This window comes from Platichthys flesus, chromosome 8 (assembly GCF_949316205.1).
Source record: "Platichthys flesus chromosome 8, fPlaFle2.1, whole genome shotgun sequence".
NCBI classification, from domain to species: Eukaryota; Metazoa; Chordata; class Actinopteri; order Pleuronectiformes; family Pleuronectidae; genus Platichthys; species Platichthys flesus.
In genome coordinates, this window is record NC_084952.1 from 25,870,279 (window position 1) to 25,892,356 (window position 22,078).

Sequence of the window (22,078 nt, forward strand, 5' to 3'; positions counted from 1 at the left end):
TGTGGTGGTGATGTTGAAGGGAAGTTTTTCAGAATATGAGCTGCTGTTGAAAAGGTTACCAGCAGTACTCCTCCTGTGATTCTCTTCTCGGCTACATGGAGGATGGTTAAACAGTTCACTCAACCGTCTCCTTTTGCTTCTGTTACATATCTCAAATACATCTGTCCTCACTGAGGAAATCCTTAGGCAATGAACTTTTTCTTTTGTGTAGTTTTGTTAAGATTTAATGAGTGAACTAGTTTTGAGGGCTTCTCTTGATGTGGTACTTTATTTTCATTCAAGACAAATAAACTACAAAAAACTGCAGGTCAACGGTTCAAATGTGACAGCAGCCACGAGTCCCCTCAACGTGCTAATGTTCAGAACCATGAATACACAGTTATTTATGGCACTGGTGTGATCATGTGGTAAGATGGGCTGTATCTATCGAAGGTGTTGACATAAAGCTGTGTTTCAGCTCGACTATCACAGGTTGGAACGGTGCACATGTCTATCCAGAGCTGCCGCCGACGTGCTCTGACACCTGAGAAAGGTGTGGTCCTCATTCAAGTAGGTGGTGATGAACTCTGGGAAATCTCTCTTGAGGACCATCTCTAGGAACATCTCTGCTGCTGTGAGTAACCTCTGCTTATCCCTGAGGAAGACATACCGACAACCTGAGCAACTGGCTAAGAACAATCTTTAGGAAAATACAAAACAAAAGTCTGGGTGTAGGATATGTTCAAGGTGTTGAAATTAAATCTATATAAAATATTATGCAGGCATCATACAAGTCAGCATGTTATTCCAACCAATGAGCTCAACCATCAAGCTTGGGCGTCATTTGGATCTCAACAGCACATTCAGAAATGTGTACATAAACACGGTCCATTTACCATCACACACAGTTGTGATGTTATCCCCTTGATGAAATCTGTGAGGTCAGATACATAGACACCTCAAACATGAGGTACTCAAAACTGACTTGCTAGTGAGTCTCTCCAAGACCCACATAGTGTGAGCTGGAGAGACAGTGTGATGTCAACACAACATGGTCTCTGCTGTTCTGTTGATTATGAGATACCCTGTGATTACAGACTTACTCTTCATGAGTACTAGTGCAGTTCACTCAGCACCACAGGGGTACAGGATCTAAAGTTAGTTTCATGGTAATCCTTTTAGTCCTCAGAATGTCCCTGCTCTGGGAGTAGACCTCAGTAAAATACAGGAACCTTTCAGGTGGGCTCTTGCAGCACTGAAGATGGTCAAGTACTCCAATGTTTTATTTCCATCAGGTAATCTTCACAATATCTACTAAAATCAGTTTCCACACTCTTACTCCTCTCCTTTCTGATCAACAAATCTCCGCCATGTCTTTGTTATTGTTTGTGTTGTGCTCTTTATATGCATTAGAAAAGCTTGTTATTTATTGTTGAAAACATCAGCAGATTAATTTGGTGTGTAGACCATGGTGAAAATCCAGGTGAACACTGATTCTTAGGATGAAAAGTACCAGATAATCTTCCCCATTTTATGTTTGAGCAAAATAATGATACTTGTAACATCTTGCTTCCAAAAAATCTTTTGTAGGTGCACAATGTACTCGATAAAAGTATCTTTAAGACCACAAGTGAGGACCACTGAGCTTTTCACTGTGTCCTGATCACTCAAAGATGTTATGTACGGACTACTTACTTAAAAGAATGGCACAGACTGCTGAGCTCCACCATGACCTCCTTTAGGAAGGCAGTCACCAGCTGCCTGTTCACCACCTTGCTGTCATCCTCCAACTGAGAATGATGACGGATCCACTGCCACACCTGACACACACACACACACACATCACAAAGATCACAAAGTATTATAATGTTGCTGCAGCTTGATGATGGTGGTCCACACATGCTTGATTATAATTAAACTTCAACAATCTGGTGCATGGGACGTTCTTGTGCTGCTGTGGTATACAACTGATCTAGATCTTTAAAGTCCATAGGACATAGGACAAAACAGTAATTCTGCACTGTGACAGGCTTTTAATCTGTTCGAATCAGCAGTGAGGTGAACATGACAGCCAAGTGACTTTATAGCTTTTATACACTGTAATATCTTTCAGAGATACTTAAACACAAATCACCTGCTTACTACTACTGGCTACAACATAAAAACACACGGGAACAGGGATTTAAGTCATGGGAAAAAGATAATAAAGGCCAAAAATAGAGCCTTATGTTTTATTGACTTTTAATTGCAGTGTTTCCACCACAGTGTGTCCCCAGAGTCAGTGCAGGCAGTGTTTCAAACCAAAGCTCATTATAGAGAGAGAAAAATGTCATCTCTCATCCAAGTGGCTTTTTCAGTTTGAAAGGTCTTGTTAGTAATGAATAGGGGCTTGACGCAGCACAGCACAATGTTAGCTTACAAGATACTCCTGCCTACTCATTTTGCATTGAGACAGTATTTCACCTCCAGGTAAGATCTCAGTTTTTTTTTTAGGCATATACAAAATCAGCTCAAATGAATAAAGATGCATACATGGATCCAGAGCCAGCTGTTAAACGTCATAAGATGAAGTATGACATTTATGTTAATAAAATATGAATATACATGCATTTTTATTAATAAATATTTGTAACAAAATAAAAAATAACTTCTAGGATCTAAGTAGATGCTCTTTAACTTGTAAGTTATACCTACAGCGATGCTTTTGGGAATGTTGATAAAGTTAGAGAGGGCATCATTGAGTTGAAACCCCAAAAAGATTTATTTAGAAAGAATCTCCTCTGTGGACTAAACCCACCTGGGATCTGGAAATCTCTGCTGTGGCTGAATCTTCGACACTGCCTCTGTAGAAAAATACACCTTCACCTACAGGAAACAGAGCACAATAACTTTGATGTCCCTCTTCATCTTGTCTGCTAGTGAATATGAGAACTAGGAGATGTGAATGCACTAACCAGAGAGCCAAGCATTAATAAAGAGTACTCCAACTGCGATGTTATACTTCAAACCATCAAGGGTGATTCCTCCCTAAGGGAACACAGACACACTACTTTGTTAATGGAGACTTAACCACCCTATCAATATGTCATTATTACATTTTTATCTTATCAAAGTCTGAGATGTAGGGCATGGCTTTAGTATGTATGGTGGGTTTTGATTTCCTTGGTCTATATGTTTTCTAAGGGGATTTTCATTTCCTACGAATAGCATCTACAGAAAGTATAAGATTCAGTTTTTCCCAGAATTCAGTTCAGATTGACTCACCAAAGGTATGGAGAGTAGATCATCAGGAGTCACAGTGACATCATTTCGAAGCTGGTGGAGTTGATTATCACCTTCAGTGTGGAGTTTGAAGAGCTGGACGGGGTGACGATTTACAATTAACATACAGTCAGACCTTTTCCAAGTTTTCTCTATGTTGCAGTCTTATGCTGAAAGATTTTCTCTCATAATCAATTTAAATTCAATGCCCAATAGCAACAAAGTGAAAACTGATTTTTTTTTACTATTTTTATTTCCCAACCATTTACTCAATACTTAACTTAAGCTTTACCTTTTCACACCTGTATATGGGGATTTTCATTTGCTGTTGCAATTCTTCTCTGCCATGACGCTAGCCAAGACCTTTAGGTGCTATTCTAGCAATCTCATTCATGTGTCTATCACTGAGGAGAGGCATCTGATCGGATACTCTGGCATTAAGCCCAGATCAGTGTGTTCTAGATAGGGAGAGACAGCTGCATCAGGAGTAAAAATCGATTCATTTGAAATAAAAGTATTGTATCTGTAATCAGGTTACTGGATAGATGATATTACTGATTATTGGTGAAGCTAATAAGACCCTGGTTGCTCAGTGTAAGATTTAGATGGATGTTTTCTCTGATAGCATATAATCAGTCAGCTGCAATACATTATAGGTTTGTGTGTCTTCCAATATCATTTCCAGTCTGGTGAATTAAAGCACAGTTTGATCCCAGTCAAGGTTTAGAAGCATATCAAAGATGCTCAAGAGAAATGGGAGGCACTTTCCTGGTTTCTCTGTGTTTCTATGGGGCTTTATATGGCTCCTTATCCCGAACTTACTGTCTGCATGGGCTCTATCAGGTTCAGATCATAAACCATGAAACCATCCACACCTGCCTTGATCTCTATCAGCTTCAGTCTAAATCGTGGGTAAAAAACATATTTCACTTGAAAAAAACAGGCACTATGAAGATATCCTCCGTCAATAATATACAGACGTAAATGTACATTGGTGATACCTGTATACTATGTTGGTACAGATAATGGCCATATGCAAACTTTGACAGCCACAGTACATTTATCAGAACATTTGCATTTCTCCCCTGCAATGATTTTAACATTATTTGTATGGACATGGATGTGTGTGAAAAGTTCATACCTGGTGACAGTAGCCAACACTGTCCTGTGGGACTCAGAGAGTGGGTCCTGAGGTAGGAGGATAGCAGACATGCCTCCTGTGGCCAGTGCTCCCCGTCGATGACATGTTTGGATCAGCAGGTCCATGTAGCTACGCAGGAAGCGCGTCTCAATGTTGACGTATTTACTGCGGTCAGGCAGCAAGAAGGCCAGTCGGTGTCCTGGAGGAAAGACACACAACCACTTCACTTCAGTCAGAAAGACATGGCCTAATATGGGTCCTGTTTGTTTATTACAAAAATACTGCTAAAATGCCAGAATATTTGTCTCACCAAACTTATTGACAAAGGAGGCTGAATAATCCCAGACGCCACAGTTGAGTCCTGCTGAATGGTCCCGAAGCTCATAAAGAATCTCCTCCATCTCAAAGGCTGCTAATATGTTTTCAATTAGCACTGTTGCTTTAATGCTGCCAATTGGAAGGCCAAGCTACACACACACAAACACAAACACACACAAACACACACACAGACACACACACAAACACACACACACATGCACACAGAGAGATAAACACACCCATTCACTTATTCACCAAAGTTCACATGAGGCATATATATTTTTATCCAGCTACCAATAGGATAAGTATGGTATTCATAAATGTAAAAAAGAAATTAAAAACAGAATTATATAAACTTGTCAAACATATCTAATGAAAAGGCCATTTAAAAATAGAATTGCTACAGGTGACCTGTACATGATGCTAGATCGACTTGAAATAGCATGTGATGCAAGTTGCACAAGCACCAGAGAGAGTCTGCATCCTAAGTGTATGATTAAGCTCATGTAAAGGGCAATATGAGGGACTACTAGGGAACAAAATAATAACCTTAGAACAAAGTTTTTAAAATCCATAAATATTATAGAGTTAAATGTTTTACCCAAAACATATTATACTGTATTAGGAGAACAGGGTTGTTTTAAGAAAAATGTTGTGCGTTATGATATGATTAGGGGTCGAGATGTATGTGTGTACGTTTTTCACAACTATACAGTAACATTTTCTTTTTGCAAATAAACCTGTACTTGTATGTTTAACGCTCTGACTTGTGCCTGCAGGCTAAATCAGACCAGTGACCCCCTCAGTTGACAACATGTGTTAGATGCATCTGCGATGGACTCCCAGTTTTTCTATCTGTTACAAGCACATTACAAGCAGAGCACGGACATTCACTCAGTTATCTCGGGCTGCCTCCCAATTTCAGGAGCATGCAGCTGACTGTGCTGTAAATCCATTTCCGGCTCCAAAATTTTCTAGTGATTAAATACTTCTTGATAAACTTATAACTTCAGGTCTGTGTCATCCCTCACTTGAAACAAAAAGTACCAGACTGCTGTCAAATTCTTTTTTTCTCATTACATTATGAATTGTAGCTCAGGTAGTAGGTTGGATCGTCCACTAAATGGTTCAATGTCTCAGTGTCCCTGGGGAAAACACCCTGAATGACTGTGCTGTCAGTGTGTGAATGGGATGTATGAGGGAAAGAGAAGCGCTACACGTAGAAGAACTACATGAACGTATGCATTACTGGCTGAAAGTGGCTACTGGAGTTTAATGCCTTGTGTAGTTGTTAAGACTAGATACCTGGACTATATTTTATAAATGCTGTCCATTTACTTTTCTCTCAAAATATTATTACACAACTCTTTAATATAACATCTAACATATTATTATTTTATCAAATATAGGACTAGATGGTGAGAATCCCTAATACACAGGTAGTATTTCCCATTCTTTGAAAAAGGTTGCAGATTCTTTTTTCATAGAGACTAATACTGTGAGCCTTCTGTTGCCACAAAAGAATAGATACACTTCAATAATCAACGTCTACCTGTCTGACAGTCTGGGAGATGTCCAACAGCTAACATGTTTGCTGTCTTTCCCTTTTCCTCTTCAATTTTGAGACATAGAGGCCCTTTCCGAGATGTTTGGACTTATTGCCAGAAAAGCTGAACAGCATGTTACACCACAATATGTGTATAAACTATGTATACATTAAGTAACTATAACTTAATCAAATTTGGTCATGTAAAACAAAAGTTAGTATTGTGTGGAAATTTGATGTGTGCAGACCTTCTGTTGCGTCCAAACAAATATCTTGTTCCATAGTCTGGCCTCCATGAAGCTCTCTATCTGAAACAAGAAACAGTTGATGACATTCAAATTCAGGGTTACATATATAAATATGTGTGTGTGTGTGTGTGTGTGTGTGTGTGTGTTTTACTTTTGAGAGGTAGAAAAAGGGTCCACTCTTGTTTTCGAACAGTGTCCTTCCACAGTGAAACATGAGAAGTCCAAAGTCAAAGAGAGGACCAGGAGCCTCCTTTCCCGCCACCTGATAAACAGAATAGATGATTTTATTTGTATCAACCACGCACAGATCTGTGTTTTGTTGGACAACATACAGCTCAAATGAGCTCAGACAAGTCATACGCCCACGGTCAGAATTCTGACATTTCTTCAAAATATGTAAACATTGAGGTGTGGCAAAGTTTGATCCTTCGTCAAAGGAGAGTCCAGGCCTGAAAAGCTCCATATGTCAATATTAACTTATGGTCATAGCGCCACCTACTGATTTGCCATGGAACAGGAAGTAATTTCTGTGCATTGTCTGTTCGGCACCAACATTTCTCTGACTGCCCTCCCTGGCTACCTCATTAAGTATCCAGTTTGCAAGTGCTCGGGCCCACTCAGTTCTGCTTCGCGACGCTAGTTTTGTGAAGAATTTTCTTTTTCACTAGACTTAAATAATATCTACAACTGCAATGTATGTCCAGTCTGGCTATTACATGTTAACTTGATTTAACTTCCTGTCATAACTGATCACAGTGTGGAACAAGAGATTCTGCATGTCATAGATCGAACCAAATAGCCAATCAAGGCAATCAATGGCCTGTAGCTCTCATGCTATAAGACAATCAAGCCAGTGATGAAGGACACTATCAAATAAACCAATTTATCAGACAAGTTTGCCGTCAAGCCAGTGTAGAAAAAAAGGTTGGATTCAAGAATCAATAAATTATTGGAGTGGAAGACGCTTCACTACCATCATGTTGTGCTCCACCATGTTCCAAGCTCGGGGACGCAGCATTAGCACAGGAGCCTGAGATATGTGTGGAACATCTGTAACACGTGGAGGGAAGCAGATGAAAAGAGAGGTGCGTTCAAAACTGGGTTTGGGTCTGTTGCTCTGCTCCACATCTCGAATACTCACACCATTCATCCGCACGGATATTCTTGTCCATGCAGCATAGTTGTACCACTATTAACTTAAAGTGAACCACTTACCAGGAAACTGGTTGTGCACTGCTTTAAAAACATTGTGAATGCCTTTGATCTGGTTGTAGTATGTAGGGCAGTTCCCATCATCAAAATCAACCTGTCAAACCAAAGAGAGGACTTCAAAACTCCCTATCTACCTGTTCAGGCTGTGGTGACAGAGGACACAGATCTGTTTGCTAACATGTCAACTAGCAGGAACTTTTTTCTTCTCATTTAGATTTGATTTTGATAGTTTCAGGATAAGGTTGCAGTTACATTTTTTTCACTGTCACCAAATCCTATTAAAAGACAAAAATCTATGATGTTCAGTAATTAAGACCATTCACACATACAGGCTCAAAGGCTATGGCTATGACCATGTTCACATTTGGTGCTTTAGTATGTATTTCTGCCTTCGCGGCTGTTATTCAAAATCATTATTTTGCATTTATATTATTATGATTATTTTTGCATTAATATTGTGATCTGCATGGGCAGAGCATGGGTATGTTTAAAAGTCGGAAGGGAACTTGAAAGATATAAAATGCTAAATTAAAACAAATTTCCTGTATTTGTACACCACCTAACCTCTAGGATTAAGTCAGGAAACAGCCACCTGCAGTAGTTTAGCTTATTTGAACTGCTTTGTGTGGTCTTTCTGTAATTATCTCAGTCCAGATAATTCCATTCCATAAAATATCAAGTAGACACAAGCTTACTTCTAAGCACTGGATGCTCAGATTAGCAGAATTAATCAAATTGAGACATTTCATGACTAAACCATATAGCACACGATACAGTTACTGGGTTAGTCTTATATGGTCACATGAATGTCCAATGAACCAATACATGAGGTTGGTACCTGTATGCCTTGTGCTGGTGACTTGAGAGCTTTGACAAAGCATTGACTATTGCAGGGGGCTAAATCCCCAATATCCACATGTCTTCTCTGGAGTCTCGGGGGTACGGGGAGCACCCTCCACGTCGGGTCTCCTCTGATGTGTATGGTGTCTTCCAAGAAACCTGGCAAGTCACCTGACAGTTCCAAGTTGGCCTTTCTGGCAACTCGTAACCACAGACACTGAGGGGAATAGAGAAGAGCAACACCTCACCCTGAATTAAACAAGTCCTCCATTCATTCAATAGAAGGGTTTTTAAATTTGTCTCACCTGATTCACCTCCTCATCAAATGTGGAGATGAGCTCATGAAGGAAGAGGAGAGCATCAGTGGTGAAGAGTGTCTCATAATCTGCTTCAAGGCCTGAGGGAGGGGGAGACACTTCTATGTTGACTGAGCCCTGTGGACAAAAACTTGTATTTAGGTTGTTCTTCATAATAGGAGAAAGGTTTAGGGGCCCCAGAGATAGAATAACCATTCAAAATCCAAGAGGAAATTTGAATTAAAAACCCATATGATTAGTTGTGAATGTAAATATAACAGACATACTAGTGCTGGATGACATTGACTCACTGTATGATGGGAAGTATTTGAGAGTTATAACTTTAAGCCAATTTGACACAGAAGCACCTGTTTTTGATTCCCCAGGATATGGGGACCTCAAATGTTTGAGGTTTGCGCCACTCCACAATGATTTAAGATTTATCTTGCATTTATTACATTGGCCACATGATGGCAGCTAAACTACCTGCAGAGGACAGACGTGAAGTATTTTCTCATATGAAAGACTGAGCAGGACTGCAGGAGAGTGTTGGTCAAAAGCAAGACTTGTGAAAAGCTGGAGCCTGTACCTCTGAGTATGTGTGCGAGTTTTGTTTAAGGCAGAACCAATACCAATTAGTTTAGCTATGCCGCTGGCAGTTTTTTCTTCAGGCAGGCAAAGGTTTTGTGTCACTGAGGTTCGAAGTTCAGCAACATCTGATAGAAGCACTTTAAAACTGCTCTGAAATCCACGATGCAACACACTGTTAATTCATCCTCTCTTTGTTGTTCATTTACCAAAGTATAGTCTCTTGTAGAGTTTAGAATGTCTATTTAAGTACAGAATAAAATAATATGGTGGTACTTACGGACATGCTGATGGTGATCTCTCTGCTCACTCCACTAAAGTGGACTTTGGTTATGGCATACTCTGTGGAATGTTTAAACAGGAGTCTGTTTGCTCGTGTGAGGTGGTGTGAGTTGAAGGTCCAATACAATTACTTATTATTCTAATAGCATTTTTGCATCTCTAAATATATGAAAATCACTTTGTATTAATGAGTGTCTTTAATCCAAATCACATTACCTACAGATAATTTACAAGTGGGCTTTGGCTGTGTCATTGTATGGCAGTCGTTTGTTTCCAGGAGTGAGCACAACTTGCTCCTCATGTCTTAAACAATAGTGTAGTGTCAGTGGTTCTCAGCCTTATTGGCATGTGGTCCCTTAAACTGAGGCTATGGAGACTGCTCATCACAAGTTATATGTCCTTTGTGTGGTTGTGGGTTATGAGGAGTGATTTCCCCCTCAGATTTGAACGAACATCATCATTATACATAGTAAGTTTGGGGCATTACATTATATTTGTGTGTACTAGTATATCTAAAAGTTTTATCAGCAAAACGACGAAAGTGGAGAGAAAGAGGGTTATTTCCCCATTTTAACAGAAAATATCCAACAGAACTAGACATCTTATTTGGGAGATGATGTTCCCACAGTGCTGACTTAAAAGTGTCTGGTAGGTCTGCTATTATTATCCAGCCTGAGCTAATCAAATTAGTTGTCCTGCAGGCAAGATCATTTGATGAGGATTGGACCAAAAGAGTAACGCGGCACATATTTATGGAGAAAATAATAGGTCTAACTGCCGCACAATGATTTGCGCCGCAGGATGATGTGAGCAGCAGGACGATGTGCGCCGATGTGCGCTGCAGGATGAAGTGCGGCGCACAATGATTTGCGCTGCAGGATGATGTGCACCGCACAATGATGTGCGCTGATGTGCGCTGCAGGATGAAGTAAGCTGCACAATGATTTGCGCCGCAGGATGATGTGATGTGATGATGTGCACTGCAGGATGATGTGCCCGCACAATGAGGTGCGCCACAGGATGATTTGAGTCGCAGGATGAAGTGCGCCTCACGATGATGTGCGCAACAGGATGATGTGCAGTGATGATGATATGTGCCGAAGGATGATGTGCGCCACAGGATGATGTGCAGTGATGATGATATGTGCCGAAGGATGATGTGCGCCACAGGATGATGTGGGTCGCAGGATGAAGTGCGCAGCACGATTATGTGCGCCACAGGATGATCTGAGCAGCAGGACGATGTGCGCCGATGTTAACTGCAGGATGAAATGCACCGCACAATGATGTCCGCTGCAGGATGATTTGCGCTGCAGGATGATGTGATGTGATGATGTGCGCTGCAGGATGATGTGCCCGCATGATGAAGTGCGCCACAGGATGATTTGGGTCGCATGATGAAGTGCAGCGCGCCACAGGATGATGTGCGTGATGATGATATGTGCGCAGGATGATGTGTGCCACAGGACGATGTGCGGGTGCGCCGCAGGATGATGTGCGCCACATAGTGATGTGCGTAGTAGGATGATGTGCACTGCACGATGATGTGCGCCGCAGGATGATGCGCGATGATGATGATATGCTGCAGGATGATGTGCGCTGCACGATGATGTGCGGTGATGTGCGCTGCAGGATGAAGTGCCCCACACAATGATTTGCGCCACAGGATGATGTGTGCAGCAGGAGGATGTGCGCCGATGTGCGCTGCAGGATGAAGTGCGCTGCACCATGATTTGCGCCGCAGGATGATGTGCACCGCACACTGATGTGCATCGCACACTGATGTACATCGCAGGATGATATGCAGTGATGACGTGCGCCGCAGGATGATGTGCGGCGCAGGAGGATGTGCGCAGATGTGCAGTGATGAAGATATGCGCCACAGGATGCGCCACAGGAGGATGTGCGCCACAGGACGATGTGCGGTGCAGGACGATGTGAGCAGCAGGATAAAGTGCTGCAGGATGATGTGCGCAGCAGGACGTTCCCCCTTTGTGCAGAAATAATAGAAGGACAGCCCTATTATGATGTCCTTCTAAATGCTCCTCAACCTTGTCCTTCCTCGCTGGTTTATATTGTGTTTCGTTGCTCAAAGGACAATGAAACAATTTTCCATCTTTGTGTACAGCTACTTGCACTTCAGTCGACTTTTGAATAGCAATGGGGCTCTAAAACGTCAGAGTATAACATAGTGACATTAAGACATTTAAACGCTAAATGCAACTTTAAGACTCATCAACTCATATTCTTTATATAGGGACAAAAAATCCTATTCATTGATCTCAATGACATGACCTGATTATAAAGAGCTTGTACTGTCTATAAAAAGGGAATAGGACAAGGTTCCACAGACTAGTAAGGAGAATTTAATTTGCTGTTGAGGCAATCTGTGACTCTACACTATGATACCTCACACCTCTATTTAGTCAGAAGGCTTTTCCTTTATTTGCTAACCCAGTTTGCCATGTGTTTGTTTTCAGTAGTGCCACTTTTCACTATCATGAACCACACGGACATTTGAGAGAACCCACACATATAAAGACACTGCTTATTATCAAAGCTAACTTTGATCACAGGAGAACTCTTTATTGATGTTTTCTCAAAACATGGCCCTAACTCTCAAACTTTGAATAATAAGTTAAAGTCATTTTTGCAACTTTATTAAATGACATTTGACAAGCTTATGTGTACGATGTTTGATGTTGAATGAAAAGTGCTGTGATTTAAATCAAACTCTTTGTGTGTATCATGCCGACACGACAGTGAATGAATGAAGTCTTTAATGCTATTATATCCACACTATTGATAGCAATTCATAAAAAATCCTGCTGAAGCTAGTCAGCTCAAACCATCTCAACATAACAGTAAATTAAGTAAAACTTTACCCCGAAATATAGAGATAAAGTTTGTATTGCAGTTTCATTCTCAGTTGGATAATTGTTATAGCTCTAAATAATAAGCTTAATAAAATAAAAATAAAAAAGTTACATGTCTTGGTTGAGTTAGATTTCAATGTCCAACAGTGACCATCAGTGTCCTTACTATCAGTTTGCCATTTGACCAACCAATTGGGAGAAATGTGTTTTCCAGAAAAACAGTGTCTGGTAATTCAGAGACTGTGGCGACACATCTTCACTAATACGTCTCTGATTTGGAAAAAACATCGAACGGAGTTTCACATATTTCCGTTTCCGCTTTACGCCACCAAAGACTTGACAGCGGCTATTCTTGGTGGAGGCGTGAAAATCGTCAGAAAAACAGACCAGTGAAAAGAAATGGAGGACAAGGCACAGATACAAGACGCGATTAAGACCCAAGGCGAGGTGGTCCGGAAACTAAAGTCGGAGAAGGCGACCAAAGAGCAGGTCAGTACTCAGGGTGGATGCTGATGTTCTCTGAGCATGCGTTGAACAGCGTGTCCATTTGGCAACTGTAACACAGCTAGCTAGCTAACAGCTCCGGTACATGCAACTTCATTCATAGGTCGTAGCTAAGCTAACCGGTAGAGTCACCACCAAACGAAGGATGAAAGTGTCTGTGTGTCTAAGTTATGGCCTCTCTTCCGGTACAGTGATTTTATTAGTCATCTCTCTCCCGAGCAGACATGAGGTCCACGGACTGTTGCGTCATTTAGTGAAACGCTCATTATAAAATGTGCTGTTTTCTCTGAAGCGAGGTCGACTCTATTATTTGTGTAATGTGTAGCCGTTATTCTCAAACTACTTTAAGGCTGAGAGTTTGATGGATTTGTGTTCAGTGATAAGTGAGTCAGCATTTCTTGTCTCTAAATATGAGCCATGTTTTTAGGTCCTCGTCTCTGTCAGCGACCTCCACACGCTGTTTGTCCTGAAGTCACATTCACGTATTAATGCAGCCTTCACGTAGGAGGAGCTGCAGTGTCTGACCTCCACTGTTTCATTTGAAAGGTGGCTAACCCGCCTCTTTTTGTAAAGTCGAACTCTCTCACTAGTGCTGTGAGAACCTCCAAAACGAGTTATAATAAACTTAGTTTGACAACTCTTATACGATGGGCTTGAACAATGTCTTTCAAAATGCTAACCATTGACTTCTTCACTCGCATTAACAACAAGTTGATTGGCAGAAATTATGTTTAATTAAGTTTGTAGTTAATCAATTTTTTCAGTTTTCTCCCTAATATTTGACAAGCTCTGTCAAGATAGGACCAAAGGAAAAATAGATTGAACCGCGTAAAGCTCTCTATTATCTGCTTCCGCAAAGAATATTAAACTATTTCAGTGCTAGGCTTCACAACAGCAGTTGTGAAATAAAAAATATACAGCATTAATCTCAAGGTTCAAATAAGAGATCGGCCTCTTCATAATGTTCCGAGTCTGCTTCTGAAGTACATCAGAGAGGAACTTGCAGTAGGAGTCAGTTTTGTGTGAGACAAACTTTTTAATAGTTAAAGTTTAAAACTGAAATGAGTTGGGAGAAATTTGTTAGTTTTCTGTAATCTTCTGGACTAAAATTTAAAATGCCACACAGAGTAGATAAACACACACACACACATATACACACACACACACACACACACACACACACACACACACCCACATGTCAGACACAGCCCTGTCTGCCTGTGTGTGTGTCTCTGTGAATTTGTATGTGTGTTTATGAGGGTTGTATTGGACTGGCTGCTTTGATTGACTTGATACATCTCATATTCTATCCTCCATGCTGTCATGATGATGATGCGTCATGCCCCGCCCTCCCCTAGTGCTAGGGTTGCTTACTTCTTTTCTCCTGTTCTTCCTGCTGACTCTGGGTAACCCCCCGCCTTCCTTGACCCTCAACATCACCATCATCACCACCATCCGGGGAATCAAACACTCCTGGACGTTACTGCACAACTCTACCTCTACTCACCATTGGGATTCGCTGCCTTGGCTGGACCTGGGAATTACCATTGGACAATGCTGTACCTTTGATGTACTCCTGAATTTGTTTTTGTTCAAAACGTTTTTTTAAATATTCACCTTTCTGTGGAATGTACACGCTGGGCATGTTTTGTGTTCGTGCTTGCTCTGGTCTGGTGGCCATTCGGACTGCATCACATGTCCGATTTCTCCATTCTTTTCCGGGGATCACTGTGGCTCAGGTAGGCCTTGGGCAGAATTTTCTGTAATAAGATGTCTTCTGTAATTTTACAGGTTTTTCACTAATGGTTCCTGAGTATTGTAGGAGGTTCTGATCTCCATGTGCGTGTTTGCTGCAGATTGACGAAGAGGTAGCCAAACTGCTGGAACTGAAGGCTCGGATAGGAGGTGATGATGGAAAACATCAGTTTGTCCTCAAGACAGCAAAGGTAAAGCTGCTGTTTTCACAAACAAAGCACACACATATTACAACCACCAAAAATAAGTCTTTGTCCACAGATCTCATATTAAACTGAGAGTTGTGTCTGAGTATCTTATTTGGATATAGAAGTACATTAATGCAGGTATACATGTTAACCTGCATATGAACCATAAGTGAGTGTATAGGCTCACGTTGCAATGGCATTTAAAAGATGTAGTACTGATTCACTATTCTTCAATGCTAACAAACATTTGCAAACATCACTAGCATCACATTAACAATTCCGTTTTGAAAATAATCAGCTGCATTTGAAATTAAAATGCAGCTGTTCCACACACTTAACACAGGCAGTGTATCCCACACCTAATTCACTAAATTTCTTCAATATATTTGGGTAAATTCGGACGGATCACAGTGAATATTTGTCGTTCTCAGGGAACGAGGGACTACAACCCCAAGCAGATGGCCATCAGAGAGAAGGTCTTCAACACAATCATCAGCTGCTTCAAACGTCACGGAGCAGAGACCATCGACACACCTGTTTTTGAACTGAAGGTATATTTTCAACACAATTAAAGCAAAATAACAATCAATACGTCTGACCTACCAATTTGAAAGTTGATAAATGTTCCTGTTGTGTGTAGGAAACATTGACAGGGAAATATGGAGAAGATTCCAAGCTCATCTACGACCTTAAAGACCAAGGAGGAGAGCTGCTGTCCCTCAGATATGACCTCACTGTATCCTTCATATGCAGATTATATTTTTATACACACTTATTGCTGATGTCTTTTATTTGATAGACATCAGAACCCCACACTAAATGTATTTACCTACAGGACCCATATTTTAATCTTCAACCCGAATCATTGGCATGTATGATGATAATTGCTGTATATTTGAAGCTTGATCAGTACTTATAACCATTTTTCGAACAACTAATGCAAGAACATCAGGTCGTTCCGAAAAGATGAAGGGAGCTGCAAGGACAGTTGTAATGATAGCGTTATTGCCAATAATGGTATCACGATGGTAAGCATATTGTAAATCTAAATAATGGCAAATGCTCTCTATTTTTAAGGCACTTTTCTACCCTGATGACCATTCAAAGCACTCAACAGCATAGTTTATTGCCATCACCCATTCATTCATACAGTCAATCTATTGGCAGCACTTTTTCTATGAAGTTAAATTCGGGGTTCAGTATCTTGCAGATAAGGAAGACCGTCCAACCTTCTGGTTAGAGAATAACTGCTCTACCCCTCAGCCACTGTTGCCCCCTACTTGTAATCATAATTACTCTATCAGATACCAACACTGACAACGATTAAATCCGCAATGTGGCCGCAGCAGCGTTCCATGACTACAGCGATAAAGCACAAGGACTCCAGGGAAGATGTCAAGTTGGTAACATGTATTGATGAGACATTAATGTGATGAAGAGGAGGAAAGACAACCCCCAAACTAAAACTGGAAGATGATTCCACAGAAAAAGGAGCCTAAAGCTTGTTCTTTAGATCTCAAATAGTTTGATTTTTTTGTGCTTTAATTTCAGAAATACCAAGACATTGACTTGTGCTACTTTGAATGAGATGTTTACCTTTTTATAGTGTGCTGCCTGCCTGTTTCTATCCTTCCAAAGCTGAGAGTGGCGTTTTCCTTGACCCAACCTCTTTCAGGTGCCCTTTGCCCGCTACCTGGCTATGAACAAGATAACCAACATCAAGCGCTATCACATTGCTAAGGTCTATCGCCGTGACAACCCAGCCATGACCCGTGGACGCTACAGAGAGTTTTATCAGTGTGTACGTAAGCAGGGCCCTTGGCCATCGTGTTGCCTACTGATTTGTTAGAATATAGGCAACTGGTTTAATACACTTAAAAACTTGCTGCAACATTGTCTGCACCACCTAAATAAATAATTTTGTTTGTCCTATTTATGTTTCAGGATTTTGACATAGCAGGGCAGTATGATGCCATGATTCCAGATGCTGAGTGTCTGAAGATTGTCCATGAAATTTTCAGTGAGCTGGAGCTCGGTGACTTCTGTATCAAGGTTAGCCACATCAATCAGTAGAATAACTGGTATTTTGTATGAATGACTTCAGCTCTGTAACCATATCCTCTGCTTCCAGGTCAATGACAGACGTATTCTGGATGGTATGTTTGCTGTGTGTGGGGTTCCAGATGACAAGTTTCGTACCATCTGTTCAACCGTGGATAAACTGGACAAGGTATTGAGACTTACTGCTACGCACATACTGAGATTTGCAGTTCTAGACTAACTGATCCTTCATTTACAGGAACAAGTTCAGGTAGATATGCATGTACTGCAAAGTCAACTATTGGCATGATGAGGGCAAGTCCCTCTTCAATACAGTGTCTTTCACATTTCACCAGTCGTTGTCTGACTCTGACCCAATTGTTCATGCTCCTCCTCTAGATGGCGTGGGAGGACGTAAAAAAGGAGATGGTGAATGAGAAGGGCTTGTCAGAGGAGGTTGCTGACCAGATTGGGGAGTACGTCAGCATGAAGGGTGAGTCTAAATTCACTCAAGATCCAAGACATCAGTTGCTAACTGGAATGAGTAAAACTATCCTGCATCTCTGGAGTCAGTCACATGCAGAATGAGGACAGGCAGAGAAAGAGAATGGTGCCCTGTGCATCATGTGAGTTTCCACAACAGTCTAGACCTGTTGGCTAGCAGCATAACTAATGCTAAACCAACACTTTAACGTTTTCATTTGAAAATGCATCAACTACTAGGGATACACCTGGAGTCAACACTACTCTGGAGTTTTAGAGCTGCTTAATTAAAATAATAATTGGAAAAGCTGCCACAAAGGCTGGGACTCCCAGTCTGGGCGGGCAGAAAGAGAGCTGTCGGAGACTAAAAACGGTTTATCCTTAACGGTTCAATTCATCAAGTGAGGACAAACACAACTCCAAATAAATTTCCATGTGTAAATATGCAACTTTGTGTTGTAGGTGGAATGGACTTGGCAGAGCGCCTTCTTCAGGACCAGAAAATGTGTAAGAGTAAACAGGCCTGCGCTGGCCTCTCCGACATCAGGCTGCTCTTCAGCTACCTGCAACTCTTCCAGGTCACAGACAAGGTGAGACATGCATTATAGTTGTATTGTAATAATTAATGGACAGTGTTTGTTTACATTTAATTTATTTCATCATACCTTCTACTTGATACTTTGTTGTACCTTGTACTTAGATCTTTCTTTTCTTACATTTCCAGGTGGTATTTGACCTCAGTCTGGCCCGTGGACTGGATTATTATACAGGAATTATTTACGAGGGAGTGCTAACTCAGGCAGGTGTGACCGTAGTCTCCAACGAAGCCCAAAAAGGGGCCCCTTCAGAGGAGAGTGTCAGTGTAGGCAGCGTGGCGGGAGGGGGTCGCTACGATGGCCTTGTCAGCATGTTCGACCCTAAGGGCAGGAAAGTGCCGTGTGTGGGCGTGAGCATCGGGATCGAGAGGATCTTCTCCATCATGGAGCAGAAGGCTGAGGTAATCCGAAATATATTGTACCTTCTTTCTTCTGACATTTAAAATGTCCCCTTATGTAGAATATAGAGAAATCTGTGGCGGAAATATAATATTCCTAATTATGTTTTCATTTGTGTGTATTCAGAATCATACAGTCCTTGTAAACTTTGTTTCAGTGCCATTATTCTACAGTAGACCAGAATTTAAAGGACAAACCAAACAATGGCTCTACAGAATGTCTACATTACAAATTGACTAATCTATCAATTAGACAGTTTTATTTTAATATTAATATACCGATGTATCGGTGTAGATGTTGACTGAAATGTGTTTCATAGAACATGCAGCAGAAAAGATGCTTGGGGTGATTATAGGAATGTTTTTTATTCGTCCAGCACAACCTCCTGTAAACACTGTTTATAGTCCTTACAGTCCCTGGACTCTATTTTTTATTGGATGGCCACACGTTGAAATGGCCTTCATATTATGTTTTTGGATTGTCTGCCATTAAACAGTTGGTTGCAATAGGCATCACTGCTAGCTGCCACTACATCCTACCAATCTGTTTGAGTTGTCTTCCTCATTGTTAAGTGTGACAGTGATGTATTGTCTTTGTCCGGACTGTAACCATGTTGTGTTGTTCAGGCGTCAGCAGAGAAGGTCCGTACCACAGAGGTTCAGGTGATGGTCGCATCTGCTCAGAAGAATCTGCTGGAGGAGAGACTCAAACTAATCACCGATCTCTGGAATGCTGGCATTAAGGTGTGCTCATTACACCCAACTTAACGTGGTGTTTCATAGCTACTTACCCACTTACTTAGTCATCTTCATCCCTCGAGGGGCAGGCCTTGACAGTCTGTCCTTTGATAATTACATTTGGTTTGTTTGTCTTATTATATGGAGACAAATAATTATAAAAAAAACAAACATCCAGTTTTATATGATGAACTGATTGGGTTTTAAATGACCTAGTCTGATATAAGATATTTAGTTGGTATTTTTTTTTGATATGGTGGATTTAAAAGGGATTTACTTGTATAAGTTGTTAAAGAAATGTACTATATTTACAATGACATGGAACCCTAAAACGTACAATAGTAATGGACTTTATGGGTGCATGTCCAGGCAGAGGTTATGTACAAGAAGAACCCCAAACTGCTGAGTCAACTGCAGCACTGTGAGGAATCTGGCATCCCACTCGTGGCCATACTTGGAGAACAGGAGCTTAAAGATGGAGTGGTCAAACTACGCATTGTGGCCACCAGAGAGGAGGTATAACACACACACACGCAATTTGAAATTATAATCAAATACACATAGATGCTAAATGCAAAATATTTAACACCAACCCTTAGTAGTAAGTCCAGCTACTTGCTTTTCTGCGCCTACTTTTATATTATCCAGTCCAGTAGTCAGGATGTGGCAATCTGGAGAGCTCATGAAGGTTAAATTTACACTTAAATTGTTATCAAATTATGACAAAAAGCTGTTTGATAATCTTGCTGGGTTTTTGCTCTTCATACCATATAAGCATCATGAGCTTGGCATTGCAAGTGAACCGTCCTCCCAGTTGCTAGTTTCTCAGTCAATTAACAAAAGACTGTCTATGTCAGAAGATAATATACCTCCTTCCACATAATATTCTCTTCCATGAGAATTCAATGTTGACATAGGATTTTACTCTTAGCCTTGTTATTTAACATAATGCTATACAGAGCCTGGGAGTTTTGTCAGATACAGTACTGGGGTTGAATTGTCTGAGTGATATTGATCAGGATGGTTTAGTACTAACTGCTCTCCCTCTTGATTGTGTCTTTTCTCTCCAGTTTGATATTTCCAGAGCGGATCTTATTGGGGAGATCAAGAAGAGGACATCTGAAGCCTAATTATAGCTTTATTCAACATCTGAACTTCTACAACATCTGATGGGTGTCCACACAGACGCTCTGCAGAATCTCTTTTTTTCTATCTATTCCTTTACAGAGCATGATGGACATCAGTGCAGCTCTGAGAACACGCATCTACTCATTTTCACAGCAGCCACATGGGTGTGACATGGAGCAGGTGGTGCTTCTGTTACACGATGTACAGTTGCAATCAGACATATTCAACCCTCTTAAGGTTTTAAGGATCTATAAATTAAAGTTTTTTCAAAGAGCAAGATTCTGTTTCGGGTGTCTTCTCTATGAGTTGAGTGATACATAAAATCAACACAGAAAATGCATGATGTAGTATTTTTGTGTAACAGCATATTTTGTTAAGATAGCCAAGTCACAATTATTCAACCCCTATATAATATTGTTGTTTTAAAGCTGTATTTAAAAACAGTTTTTATGGCCTAAAGTAAATGTAAATGGTAAAAGGTTTTGTATTTATATCAATCAATCAAATTTTATTTGTATAGCCAATATTCACAAATTACAATTCATCTCATAGGGCTTTAACAGGGTGTGACATCCTCTGTCCTTAACCCTCAGCAAGAGTAAGGAAAAACTACTAAAAACCCTTTTAACACGGTAAAAATACGTAGAAACCTCAGAGAGCCACATGTGAGGGATCCCTCTCCCAGGACGGACAGAAGTGCAATAGATGCCACGTGTAGGAGAACATCATCAATAATCAAAGTCTCTAGCAGCATTTGATGAGGGTAGACATCCCGAAGGACAACCCCAACATGACATGCCAAGCAATCCCGCTGCAAGCACAGTCCATGCTCGGCAACCATCCAGACCACGATCCACCATCCAGACCACGATCCACCATCCAGACCACGATCCACCATCCAGACCAGACCCCACTCCAGTCCTGTCCAGGACCCATCACAAGCCACCACCGCGGTCCTGGTCCACCGCCCGTGCCCAATGCCAACGCGACACAGGGTCCGCCACCAGCACCACGATCAGCCCACATGACTCAGAATCCGCCACACTGGATCCAACACCGCGACCCCCGGTGCGCGATCCACAAACCAGAATCCATGGCGCGGCCACAGAGGCCCTGGATCTGCGGGTGATAAAGCAAAGGGATTCCGGGGAAGGGGGATAGGGATGGAGAAGAGGAAGGAGAAGCTGGAAAGAGAAGCTCTGTGTCATGTGTCATAAAATATAACAAGTAACTTACTGGCACACTAATTAGCTCTAACTATAAGCTTTATCAAAAAGGAAGGTTTTGAGCCTACTTTTAAACGAAAAGATGGTGCCTGCCTCCCGAACTGAAAGTGGTAGATTATTCAGCAGCCGAGGGGCTTGATGGCTAAAAGCTCTGGCTCCTACTCTACTTTTAGAGACTTTAGGGACGACAAGTAGGCTTGAATTCTGGGAGCGGAGTGCTCTAGCGGGTTTATAAGGTACTAACAGCTCTTTAAGGTAAAAAGGCGCTATATTAAGGGCCTTGAAGGTGAGGAGGAGAATTTTAAATTCTATTCTAGATTTAACTGGAAGCCAGTGTAGCGATGCTAAAACTGGATAAATGTGCTCTCTTCTCTTTGTTCTCGTCAGGACACGTGCTGCAGCATTTTGGACAAGCAGTAGAGTCTTTCACGACTT

General features: G+C 41.2%; 2 protein-coding genes across 3 annotated transcripts; one reads left to right on the top strand and one right to left on the bottom strand.

The window, feature by feature from the left end:
- Positions 1–249: 249 nt before the first annotated feature.
- Positions 250–9,791, bottom strand: ugl (ureidoglycolate lyase). The gene is made up of 15 exons (XM_062393727.1): positions 9,710–9,791; positions 8,851–8,979; positions 8,544–8,762; positions 7,709–7,799; positions 7,467–7,543; positions 6,645–6,755; positions 6,494–6,553; positions 4,692–4,848; positions 4,382–4,580; positions 4,063–4,141; positions 3,244–3,336; positions 2,934–3,006; positions 2,777–2,844; positions 1,675–1,799; positions 250–634 (listed from the first exon to the last, which is right to left on the bottom strand). The coding sequence occupies exons 1-15, from the start codon at positions 9,713–9,715 to the stop codon at positions 466–468; spliced, it is 1,656 nt and encodes a 551-aa protein (XP_062249711.1). The 5' UTR covers positions 9,716–9,791; the 3' UTR covers positions 250–465.
- A 3,105-nt stretch (positions 9,792–12,896) lies between these two features.
- On the top strand, positions 12,897–20,696 carry hars (histidyl-tRNA synthetase). Of its 2 annotated transcripts, XM_062393749.1 has the most exons (14): positions 12,936–13,076; positions 14,450–14,830; positions 14,948–15,037; positions 15,466–15,585; positions 15,675–15,770; positions 16,710–16,835; positions 16,979–17,086; positions 17,166–17,264; positions 17,474–17,567; positions 18,020–18,147; positions 18,282–18,554; positions 19,179–19,295; positions 19,659–19,805; positions 20,360–20,696. In XM_062393749.1, the coding sequence occupies exons 2-14, from the start codon at positions 14,720–14,722 to the stop codon at positions 20,417–20,419; spliced, it is 1,569 nt and encodes a 522-aa protein (XP_062249733.1). In that variant the 5' UTR covers positions 12,936–13,076; positions 14,450–14,719; the 3' UTR covers positions 20,420–20,696. The 2 variants fall into 2 exon arrangements, with proteins under 2 accessions (XP_062249735.1, XP_062249733.1); XM_062393751.1 differs by lacking the exon at positions 14,450–14,830 and having other exon boundaries at positions 12,897–13,076.
- Positions 20,697–22,078: the final 1,382 nt, after the last annotated feature.